Source organism: Gopherus evgoodei, chromosome 24 (genome assembly GCF_007399415.2).
Source record: "Gopherus evgoodei ecotype Sinaloan lineage chromosome 24, rGopEvg1_v1.p, whole genome shotgun sequence".
In the NCBI taxonomy this organism is placed as follows: domain Eukaryota; kingdom Metazoa; phylum Chordata; order Testudines; family Testudinidae; genus Gopherus; species Gopherus evgoodei.
This window is the reverse complement of record NC_044345.1, coordinates 4,420,955-4,433,606: the sequence shown is the minus strand read 5'-3', so window position 1 is coordinate 4,433,606 and position 12,652 is coordinate 4,420,955. Positions and strand designations below refer to the sequence as shown.

Genomic DNA, 12,652 nt, shown 5'->3' with positions numbered 1-12,652 from the left:
GTCTGCATGGTTGCAGGGAACGGCCCTCCCAGATTTTATTGCAGGACTGGGGCTTAAGAACATAAGAATGGCCGTATGGATGGCTCTGTACACACACATCGTGAGAGGTTGTCTGCACGCAGATTTGCATCAGTTTACTAGTTTGTCTACATGCAGAAATTAACCAGCATAGCTATTGTGGAATAGCCCTTTTGCAATAGGTATTCCGGGACGCACTCTTATTCTGGAATAAGGGTGTCCGTATGTGGAGTTATTCTGGAACAGTTTATGCACTTTAAATTCACACTCATTCTTAATCTGAAATAATTTTCAAGTGTAGACAAGCTCTTAAACTGATTTAGTTAAGCTGGTGTAAACACTTTGTGGAGGCTTTTATTTTGCTTCAAGAATAGTTTGTTTCATCTGATCTTCTTTGACTTAACTTTAATGCTAAACTAAACCCAAATAAAGCCGGTGTAATCTGGAAGAAGAGCAGCCTTTTATACCAATTTAACACCGTGCCTCAAGCTAAACTAGTGGAAATCCGTATGTAGACAAGCCCTTAGAGACAGTCCCTGCCCCAAAGATCTTACATTGTAAATAGACAAGACAGACACAAGGTGGGACAGGAAAGAGAAAAGGAGAGTGATGTTGCAGAGCAAGGCTTAGAACTCAGGTCTAGACATCAGACTTCCTGTTGCACGTACCTTTTATATTTACTGTTCCAGGTGTATTGGCCCATGTATATACAGATGTGCTGCAGTATAGATGCAGTAGATGCTCTGAATTGTTAGAGGCCAGATTGCCTCTGAAGCTGCTAAATTGGGTAAGCAGATGCCTTGAAGGGGCTTTCTTTGTTGAGCAGCATTTCCAGCCATCTCTGTGTCAGAGAATCAGGAGCGCTGTGTTGGAGACCTGATTGCTTCATTTGGCAACCAGTAAAACGATATGAAGTTGTTCAGCTTTCATTGGTGTGAGTGACTCAAGCAGGCACAGCTCTTCCCTCTGAATCAGTCTGAGCCCCGGCCCTGCGCTGTGCTAGGGGGCACTGTGCTGCAGGGAACGGCGTGGGAGGCTCAGTAGACGGTGCTGTCCTCTCTGAGTCAGTGCTGACGCAAATGCGCCGGCGCGGGGCTGGGGAGGGCTGGTGCTTCAGGAAGCAGGGTGAGCTGCTCGGTAAGAGGCGCTGTTCTCGTGGGAGTGGCGTCCAGCATGAGCACATGCGATTGGAGATATTGTCTTGTAGATACGGTGTAAAAACGAGGTCCTCACCAAACCTGGTTGTTCTAACAACATAAGACCGGCCATGCTGGGTCAGACCAATGGTCCATCTAGCCCAGTGTCGCGCCTTACAACAGAGTTAAGTTGAGATTCTGAACGGAGTAACACAGATGTTAACAGCTGTGAAATTAGGATCCCAGTCACTGGTTGAGTCCTATCCCAGCAGTTCTGGGCCATTTGGATTTGGGAGCTTTGGGTTTTGGTATGCCCAGCAATGCCGAGTAGGGCTGCCAACCATCCAGGATTGTCCTGAGGTCTCCAGGAATTAAAGATAATGTCATGTGATGAAACCTCCAGGAATTCATCCAACCAAATGTTGACAGCCCTAAGGCTAAGGCATTGGGATCTGAAGCTTATGCCAGGCCCTGATTCACGAGCAATAACTGATGCAGCAGGCTGTTAGAGTTGTAGGAAAGAGATCTTTATTGAACATGCAGAGAGGCCCAGCCCAGATATCAGGTTGCACTCCAGAGCCGCTAGACGTCACATCAAACTAGCTCCCTCCTGAAACCTGACTCGCTTTCTTGAGTTCTGCTCCCACGCCTCAGACTCCAGGCCCTGTCTCTGTTTTTAATATTGTTGTTGAGCCCAGACTGAGGAGCCTTCTCCTGTCTTGCAAAGGTGTAGCTCAGGCAACACAAGATCATACGAGTGCTGCAAAATGTGTTACATTTTGCAAATGACAGCGTGTGTTAGTGTGTGCATGTGTTGTATGTGTTTACATTGTGGGAAAGAGGGAAGAAAGTATTTTACAGCCCTTTAATTTTCAAAATGATAATAATGTAATAATTAAATATTATAAAACTGATGGCAACCAGGCAATAGGCAGCCCTCCATTCATGTGCCGTCTGTAACAAGCTAGATACTACGGTGATGAGCGTTGTATAAAAGCAGAATGGAACGGGCAGCAACACACAGTGACAAGCCCTGGTGCACAATTCCTGCACTTGTGTAATAATTAACTAGTTGATGCACTCCAGGCTCATGGATCACCCTACAGTAACAAACCAGCATGTCCCCTATGATTTGAAATAAGTTAGCAAGGGACCTGAGTTCACTTTCATTCAGCCAAGGGATTATTAGAGATGATTGACATTTTTATGCACAGAAGAAGGTTTGTTTGTGTGTGTGTGTGTACGCGCGCGCGCACTTTTTGGCAATGTATCTTGCCATGAGAAATGTATTACTGAAAATTTCTGGGTTGTTTTTTTTTTGCCAAATTTTCCATCGCATTTTATAATCGAAATTGTTAGCAGAATGCTTTGCTTCCTTGAAAACCCAAACAGTTTTGAAAATGATTTCAATTAAAACATTGGGAACAAATGCTGCTTTAAAAAAAAAAATTGGTGAAAGAGCAGAAGGGAAATGGGTGCAATTCAAATGCTATAAAACAGAAGCAGCTTCAAAATGTGTCAGAAAATTGGTTTTCCCATTATTTTGACCAGCTGTAAACAATAAAAGGAAATGTTACATCCTATTATTAAATAATGGTAAGCCCTAGCTCTTATATAACACCTTTTCATCAGTAGATCTCAAAGCACTTTAGCAATTTCTTGCAGTAGCACCTCTGAGCTCCAGAAATGGACCAGAACCCCAATGTGTTAGGTGCTGTACAGACACAGAACAAAAAGCCAGTCCCTGCCCCAAGGACTTTAGAATCTTAAGTGAGAGATACATCCACCATCGCTGCGTCAATTCCATTATAAACCCATATTTCCCAGTGCTCACCGTGTAGGTAAGGCACCTCTTTGAGATAAAATTTGGCTTAGAAGCAGATATGTTTATCTGTGTTTGGGAGGATGAGAGGAGAATTATCAAGGCATTTTTTTTCTCTTTCAAGTTTGGCATGAAAAGAGATCAAGACTTCCAGGAAATTATATGTTGCTTTGACTTTTTTAAAAAAACCCCAAAACTGGCAAGTGCTGGTTCCATAATAATGCCTAATTGCTTCTGGTATTTTGAAAATAAAATGATTACATGTGCATGTGTAATGCAATCTGTAAATTGGCTACTGAACACGAGACAGGAACTTTTTGTCCAAACTCTCCGAAGGATTCTTGCTGTACGCCGTGCACAGCCTACACATGGAATGCCTGTGTTTCCAATTAATGGGACTTCCTTAAGAGTACAAAGGTGGTCTTGCAGTTAAGGAGCTGCAGTCAAACTCCAGATTCAGTTCCTGGCTCTGCTACAGACTCCTTGGCCTGCATTCTCTCCCCTGCTAAGGGTTTGTCCACACTGGATAGTTTTAGGTCATGTTTACACTAGGAGTATTTTACCGACACACTGCACCAGCAAAGCGATCCTAGTATGGAAGCAGCTTATATCTGCAAAGTTACCTTCTATTGGTATAGCTTGTTAACTCCCCCCTCCCCAAAATGAAACAAGCTCAACTAGTAAAAGCACATCTTTGCCAGTATAACCGAGGTTATCCCTACACCACAGAGTCATACCTCTGGCACTGCATCTCTAGCGTTGTAATGTGGATGCTTCCTACATCAATGGAAGGGGTTTTCCCGTCAATGCAGTCACTCCACCTCTCCGAGAGGCAGCAGCTAGGTCGAGGGAAGAATTTTTTCATGTCTACACAGGAAGTTGGGTCAATCTAACTATATTGCACAGGGATCACGCCTCTTCACAGCCCTGACAGCCATCACTGTGCTGGCAGAAGTCTGTAGTGTAAACGAAACCGTACTGCTTTAACTATACTGGTGTAGTTAAAGTGATACAATCCTCTTAGTGTGGCTGCCATTATATTGACACAAAGGTGTTTATACTGGTATAGCTATATGCCTACACTATAGAGATTATACTGGCCAAGCTACGTCACAGTAGGTATGGCTTTGTCTACACCAGTGGTTCTCAAACTAGGGCCGCCGCTTGTTCAGGGAAAGCCCGTGGCGGGTCAGGCTGGTTTGCTTACCTGCTGCTTCCGCAGGTTCGGCCGATCGCGGCTCCCACTGGCCGCAGTTCGCCACTCCAGGCCAATGAGGGCTGCAGGAAGGGTGCCCAGCACGTCTCTTGGCCCACACCACTTCCTGCAGCCCTCATTGGCCTGGAGCAGCAAACCGTGGCCAGTGGGAGCCACGATCAGCTGAACCTGCAGACGCGGCTGGTAAACAAACTGGCCCGGCCTGCCAGGGGCTTTCCCTGAAGAAGTGATGGTCCTGGTTTGAGAACCACTGGTCTACACAACAGGGACTCTAATGGCATAGCCACAGCTCCATAGTGTAGACACAGCCTACACCCATGGAAGGGGTTGATAGAACCTCTCTTCCTTTGACCTAGCTGCATCTACACTGGGAACTAGAATGGCACAAGTACGGTGGTTGGGTGCCCTGAGCAGTGTAGCTATGTCGACCTAAATTTGAAATGTAGACCAGATCTAAGTCACCTTTACAGCAGTAGAACTGTTCACACTGGGGCCTTTACTTGTATCTATTTGAGTCAAATAAATCACCCTCTTCACTGAAATTGTTTTATCGGTAACACTTTTAAGTGTAACTCAGGCCTGCAGCTGCTCTTGCCTGGTCATACATCCCATTTTCAGGGCCCTTTACACGAGCAGAGTAGTGTAAAAAGACCTTTAGTGTAAATGACAATCAGCCCAAGGTGCCCGAGCCACAAAATTTCAGCTCCAGATTTCAAACACTGCAAAGATCCGAGCTCGGTCAGGTTAGCTCATATCTGCATTTCCTTTGGGTGCAACGTTCTTCTTGGAGATCGGCTCTAACTGGGTCATTTGGGTCCAGATTTTGAATGCCCCAAAGGCCATGTTGGCACAGAATCAGGTCTTTCCTTGTTTTGTGAGGTGCTCAGGGGCATTTGATAAATAACAGGTAGGACAATAACCAAAGCCAGATAAACGGAACTAGAGAGCTGCTAAGCAAACTGGGAAGATTCTGATCTCACCTCAGTGTGAATCCAGAGTGACTCCACTTCCCTGCAGTTGTGTTGCTTCATATTTACACCACTGTAAGTGAAGTCAGAACCTGACCCCCTGATTTCAACTGAGTTGTAACTCAGCTTATGCCAAAGGTGACTTTGGCAGCTGGCCAATGAAAAATGTGTGCTCATTTATTTTTTAAATTAAAGAAGGTCATTGCCATACAAAGTATACATCATTTCTTGGTGCAGGCACAACCTACCTCTTTAATACAGTTCTGCTGTGTTGGTCTTGGCATGTTCCATTGTACATTGCCCCAAACCCCTTACATCTGTTTAAAACCATCTTGCAGAATTCCACCCACCCATTTTGCTTGGGGCAAGTAATATTTTTGTCTTTTAATAGGAGAGGAAATATTTTAATAGAAGAGGAAATATCATTAGGATTTTCCCCTTCTCACCCCTTCCCTCCCCAAAAAATCATTATAATGGTGGGAGAATAGGTTTTGTGTCTGAGCTGGCACAGGGCCAAATACATGCCTGATGTAAATAGATCCTTTGAAGTCAATGGAGTTCCACCAACTTGCACTGCCATAGGGTCATGTTCTCTTCCAAAATAGAGGCACAATCCTAATCAGATCCTATGGGCTAGATCCTTATTACAAATGAGAGTAAGGCCCATAATTTAATCTTTCCGAATCCTGCTAATCTCAATGGTCTTTTGTGGCTGTGAGTTCCATGGGTTAACATGTGTTTTTATTAGTTTATAAAACTCTATTCAATTCAGTTCCAAAGACCCGTTGTCTATTAACAAGCCTGATTCTCACTTACACCACTCCAGCAGCGTAAAGGGCTCTTAAAATGGGAATAAATCACATCTACACCCACTTTAAAGAAGAATCCAGGCCTCTGGGATTTGCCCATGATCACATAACAAATCTGTGGAGAAGCTGAGCTTTGAGCCGAAAAGGATGAGCCAGAAGAACTACAATTATTCTAATAGGCACAGTGTTGTTACCGCAGCTCCATCCCACTGAAACAATGTGGAGGAGCTGTGGTGTAGATGAGGATCCGGCCTTGTAGCTTTTTTCTTGTAACTGGGAAGCAGAGCTGGTTGTATTTTGGGTGATTTTTTAAAAATTGAAATTGAAATTTTAACAATTACCCCACCCAGTTTTTTTAACGTTTTGAAGATTGTTTTTCCAACGTTTCTGAAATTATTCGTTTTCTTCAAATATTTTGAATTTGGGAATAATTTTTGGCCCCTTTACATTTTGTGGATGTTTTTACTCATTTGGTTTTTGAAATATTGATATGTTACCCAAATTTTGAGTAAATTTCCCCCATATTTCAGCTACATTGCCCTCCCCCCCCGGCCCCATTTCAGAACCAGCTCTACTGGGAAGCTAGCGACAACGTTTTAAACAAGCTCCCGCCATTTCCATCCATCACACACCTGCATCCAACAGACCGCCAGCTCTCCCTTCTCCAACGTACCCCTCCTGCTCCAGATCTCAACCTCTCCTGGTTGTGTTTTCAGACATTAAGAAAGAAAGGTTTTAACGGTTGCGACAGCCCGGAACCCGACGGGGACGACTCCATTGACCAGAGCCCCCTGATGGAGGATAAATACCGCAAAGCCAGCGAGGATCTGGATATCCTCTTCAAACGATACGGTGTAAGTACTGCGCCCCTCTGGGCAGAAATCCTTCATTATGTTTTTCTTTTTTTCTTTTGTTCGATTTCTTCCCAATCCTACCCCCGTCCCTGCCACCTCCCCCGTCCTCTCAACGTAACAGGCGCTGAACAAGAAGCACAGGGGATGCGAGAGCCCGGAAGGGGACGAGGTGTTTGCACTGACCCCGCAGACGGAGGAGAAATATAAAAAGATTGATGAGGAGTTTGATAAAATGATGCAGAGTTACAGGCTCGCAGTGAGTAACTGGTGGCCTGCACATCCTGCCCTAGACCCTCTAGAATGCAGAGTGGTGGGGGTGACGACTTTGCATGGCTTTGCTAACGGAGCCTTGCGCTGCCTTGTTCATTTGCTCCCATAGGGCGTAGCAAACCCAGGGCTAGGGAACGTCTGGGAGGCAGCATGGTCTAATGGTTAGAAACAGGCCTCGGTGATGCCGAGGCCCCTTTCGGTCGCTCTGCCAGCATAAAGAGGTATTAAAGTAGGTGGAAATGCCTCCCTCCAGCTGGTATGGAGGTGGCGAAACGTCCCTGTACCCATCCTAATCTCCTCTTCTGGCCTAGAACACAACACATTATGGTTGTTCCCTTCTATACAAGACTTGAGTCTCAGTTGCACCATTCTGGCCTTAAAATGGGTATAAATTACCCACCTTAAGGCCCCTTTACGCTGTCAGAGTGGCGTGAAGAATTCTCAGGCCTGGTCTGCACTTCAACGTTTTAGGGGTATAACTTTTTTTGCTTGGGGGAGGGGGATCACCGTTTACTGAAATCATTGTACCAGTCCAGCCCCTCGTGCAGCTGCAGTTAGAAAAGTGCCTTTCACCAGCATCACTTATTCCCCTGCCTGTGCAAGAATAAGACACAAGCACTATAGCTGCAGCTGCACTAGTGGGAATTGTGCTGCTTACTGATCAATGCAGCAGAGAAGCCCTTTGCGTAAATGAGACTCTGGCCTGAGGGCCCAAATCCTCAGCTATATTTAGGTGCCTAATTCCCATCGGTTTTGAAGGGAGTTAGGCGCCTAAATACATTGGGCTTCGCTGTCTAACTTTGAGCCCCCACACTGGAAATGTTAAGACCAAGGACCTTAAAAATCGGTCCCACTGCTTTTAATACTGAGTCAAATCCTGAGGTTCGTTTTACTCCAGCAAACTCCTCTGAAGTTCAGTGACAGTTTTGCTTCAGTTCAGAACCTCGGTATTAATATGGGTCACGGTGGGGAAAGGGAGGGTCAGGTTATGACAGTTGCAGCCCCGCTTTGGGATCAGATCCAGTTTGGGGCCAGTCTGCTTTCAGTCCAGGCAAATCCATAAGGCCCCTGGCGCAGTTAGTGGATGTGGCAGAAATCCAGGGTGGTTTTAGCCTGAGACGACGGCCCTGGGGTGGCATCAGGACAGTGATGAAAGGGATTTGTGTTGAGGGAGGGAAGAGGGGCATTGCAAATTAGGTGTTAGTTCAAGGGAGCAAAGACTTTTGAGGCAGGCAAGCCATCTTCAGGGAGATTAGCCTTCCAACTCAGGCAGCTGTAATTAACTAACGTTGCAGGAGTAGAAAGGGAGGCAGCTTTCCAAGCGCTGGATGCAGGATTAAAAAAAATACCCCAGCTCCTTCCTGCTGCTCCTTACAAGGCCACGGGAGCTAATTTTTTCTTTTCTTGAGACTTCACTCTTGCAAAAGCCAGAGCTGTTTTGGGTTTTTTTTGGGCAGACTCTGCCAGTAAGAGATTGTGGGTCGGATGCTCATTTTCCCCATGCCACCCCTCTGGCAGCATAAAGGGCCCTTTACGTGAGTGTAACTGTCTCATTCGCTTTACACTGCCAAAGTGAGGTAAAACGGGTTTTAGGGCTTATCTACTTAAGGAATTGTTCCTGAATAACTCCCATGTGTCGACACACTTGTGTTCTGGAATAAGAGTGCCTTCTTTCTGTTTAGCTTAACTCCCTCGGAAAGTGGGTTTAACTAACCACAGGATACAGCCCTCTTCTTCTGGATTAGAACGTCTACACATGGAGTTATTCAGTTACAGCTGTGGCATTTTAAAGTCACACCCTCCGTGAATCTGCATTCACTTTCGATTGTAGACACGCCCTTAGGGTAAATGAGAATCGAGCCCCCCGGAATAGGATTTTAAGGAAAGTGTAGCTCCTTGGGCTTGATTCTGCCTCATGCAGTTTATCTGGAGCTTTGCCACTGCCTTCAATGGTACAGGAATCGCAGGGTAAAATTCTATATCCTGCGCTACGCAGGAGGTCAGAGTAAAACCATCACAATTGTCACTTCTCTGCCCTCAGATCTGTGGATCTGATTCTCAGTTGCCCCGTGCCTTGTCCTATCATTCACATTAGTGCAAAGTGGGTGTAAAACGCTGCCAGATGAATGTGTAGCATTCAGCACTCGCTTTGCCCTGGGGCAGATAGTTACAGCAGGGCAGGCGAATGGGAAAACAGAGCGCTATCAACCTATGAATTTTTTTATTATTTGCATTATAGTAGTGACTACAGGCTGCAGCCTAGGACCAGGGCCCCATTATGCTATGCACTGTGAACATTTATAAAAGAAGAAAAGTCCCTGCCTCCAAAATCTTGCAGTGCGCAGCATCCCAGAAGCAGGTTGATTAGTAGCCAAAGCATAGCATCTGCCTCCTTGACTACACCTCTCTTGCAAAAGGATTGAATAGTGGATTGTTGGAACAGATGCTTTTCTTTTTAACCAGCTTTTTGTGTGATAATGAGAACTAACACAACTCATCTGCCGGGGAAGCTAATGACACCCTGGTCCAGAGAAACTGGCCGTAACAGGGTTCTGCATTCTGAGTGAATTTGAAACTGGCTTTCAAGAAAAAGAAAAGTCATTGGCGTTTGGCTGATTAATGAACCTCCCTCCTCCCCCACCGGATTTTGGATTGTTATGTTCATTTCAAACCTTTGCCTGCCATAACACTGCAGATCCCAGTGCTCTGCAATCAGCTGCTGGCCTCTGGGAGAATGAGAGCTGCTGGTTGAGGGATCATTGGCATGTGCACCACTCTCTTCCCCGCCTAGGCAGGAGCATAGGGAAGATTGGTCGGTTAGTGGTTCAAAGGTGCAATGTGATAGTTAAGAGCTATGGGCCGAATCCTGTCCTCCAATCCATTCATGTAACTCTCACTTAACGTCAGCAGGTTTCACACGTGCATCTGGGATATAACTATGCCCTAAGTTACTTAGTTTCTTTCTTTCTTTCTTTCTTTCTTTCTTTCTTTCTTTCTTTCTTTCTTTCTTTCTTTCTTTCTTACGCAATATTGCATTGCAGATTTAAGGGCCTGAGTCTCACTGACAGTGGGGCGTGTCTACACTAGCAATGCCACTGTAGCTGCGTCGGTGTAGTGTAGACACTTCCTACAGAACAACGGAAGGGTGTCTTCTGTTGCTGTGCTATATCCATCTCTCTGAGGCCTGACATACGCGACAGGGTTAGGTCGACGTATGCTGCCCTGCATCAATCTAGCTGTGCAAGTGTCTTCATGTAAATTTCGCTCCTGCCCATGTAAATGCCTCTGTATGCTGATTTAGTAACACCAGCTCCCTGAACAGCGTCAAGTCACGGTCGATATAATTAGGACGATGCAGTGTCAGTGCAGACACTCCATTGCTTTTGTGGACTATTACTGGCTTTCAGCAGCCACCCCACAATGCTGCACCCCGACAATACAGTCGACACAAGCACATCTGGTGAGGATGTGCGCTGCCTACGCAAGGAGCCAAGCGTGCGCACGCATAAGCGATTTAATAACTGTGGGGGCTGTATGCCGACGAAAGTTAGGTTGACGTAGTTTTGTAGTGGAGACGTTGTCTAAGAGGCAGTAGTGAGGTTGACTGAAAAGTTCTTTCCTCAACTTAGGCCATGTCTCACGTGGCACTTATATCGACAAAACTTTTGTCTCTCAGGGATGTGAAAAAAACATCCCTCCTAAGTGACATAAATTTTGCTGGTGTGAGCTCTCTTGAGTACAGGAGATGCTTTCCCGCAGACGTAGCTGCTGCCGCTCGTTGAGTTGGTTTCATCATGTCCATGAGAGAACTGTCTCCTGTTGGCATAACGCGGCTACACAAGCTTGTAAATGTAGATCTGCCCCTAGCCGTGTCTACACTCTGGCTTAGGTTGGCTTAATTACAGCTGTAAATTTTTCACAGCCTGGAGCAATGTTGTCAAGCCAACCTAACTTTGTAGCGTAGACCAGCCTTGAGTCTCCTCTATGCCGCATTGGCTGTCTGTGTGTGGGGGTCTTAAAGTGGCCTTAAAGCTACCCCAGAGCCATCTGAAGGGGCCTTAGTTTCAAGGAGAATCTGGCTCATAAAGTCCCTTGCCCTGCAAAGCTTACAGTCTTAAAGCTCAAGTCAAGTGACTTAAGGCAGCAGAAGCCACGAGCAGGGAGTGGTCTTTAGCACCTGCTTGCTCCCTGAAACAGCTGGATGCCCTGGAGATCTGTGAAGGAGGTGGGGGATGATTGGTAGAGAGGTGGCTTTCCCATCCAGGAGCCCCTGGGAGGACAGAGGCACGGCTCTGCCATCCTCTCTCATGCTCGTTCTTCCTCTCCTGTAATAATACAAAGCTGCATTTGCCCAGCAGCGCTTTTGTAATGACATCTCTGCAACACCAAAAGACGGGGAAGCTTCCTGGCTTTGCAAGGCCAATGAAATTAAAAGAGGGTTTTAGCAAAGCCCTGGGAAAGCCTCTGAGCAGGTGCCTGCTCTTGCTGATGAAGAGCAAATCAGGGACATAAGAAAGAGTGATTGGATAATCTGGGCAAAGTCTGGCTTTGACAGGAACCGAGCGAGGTGGATCTGTGCCTCGAGCCAGGGGTCAAGGATCATGAATTAGAGATGTGTCCATGCTTGAAGGTCAGAGCCCCAGATCTTTCCATTGACTGGCATCCCAGCAGCTCCATGCATCGATAGGAGCCATCTACAGCCTGCTTCTCTGGAGCAAAGCTGCATCTTGGAAATGCTCCGATCTGTCACTCTTTGTATTACAGTAGCCACCTAGAGGCTCCGGTTGAAGTCAGCTGTGTGGAGCAGGGACCGTCTTTTTGTTATGTGTTTGTACAGCACCTAGTGCCATGGTATCCGGGTCCGGGACTCCTAGGCACTAGCTCCATACAGAGCATGAATAATAATCGGGGCCCTTTGTGCTGCATGCAGGACCCCATTGTACATACACCTAGTAAAAGATGGTCACTGCCTTGTAGAGTTTTCAACCTGATTAGACAAAGGAAGTATTATCCCCATTGAAGGGATGGGGAATTGAGACACAGAGGGATTAAGTGACTTGCCAAAGGTCTTTCATAGGGTCTGTGGCAGAGGTGGGAATGCCCCAGAGTCCAAGGTTGGTTAGTACTGTAACCCCAAGACCATGCTCCCCCGAGAATGAGCATAGGCGCTATCAAACTTCATACTAATATGGAGAGAAAAGCAAGCTCTTTAGGGCTGGGTCTGTGTGTCCATACAGAGCCTTGCACAATCCCGATTGGAGCTCTGGGTACTACAGGAATACAGATAGTAGCTGTAAGTAGGATCTTACACTTCTGTACAGAATCTACAGGATCTTTTCACTGAGATAGACTCAGCCGGACCCACAGGGTAGCTCCACTGATTTCAGAAGAGTCCTGGCCCACTCACACCAGCGGAGGACCTGGTCTATTAAAACTCCACGGGGCTCCGTTTATCTCCCTTGGAGGTTGAAGGGCAGCTGCTAGCCCTTGTCTCTGTGGGTTCAGAGCTTCTCGTGCTAAGACCACTGCACTGTTCCCCTCTCTGGCATTCCAAGGGAG

General features: G+C 46.3%; 1 protein-coding gene across 14 annotated transcripts in view; it reads left to right on the top strand.

The window, feature by feature from the left end:
- MEF2D (myocyte enhancer factor 2D) overlaps positions 1-12,652 on the top strand; it is a 171,231-nt gene that overhangs the window by 127,081 nt on the left and 31,498 nt on the right. For 11 of the 14 annotated variants that reach the window (XM_030542394.1, XM_030542395.1, XM_030542387.1 and 8 more), the window contains one exon: positions 6,686-6,823. In XM_030542394.1, coding sequence (XP_030398254.1) covers positions 6,686-6,823 — 138 coding nt within the window. Of the gene's footprint in view, positions 1-6,685; positions 6,824-6,944; positions 7,080-12,652 lie in introns of all 14 variants that reach the window. The other 3 variants (XM_030542396.1, XM_030542398.1, XM_030542401.1) reach the window with 1 other exon arrangement.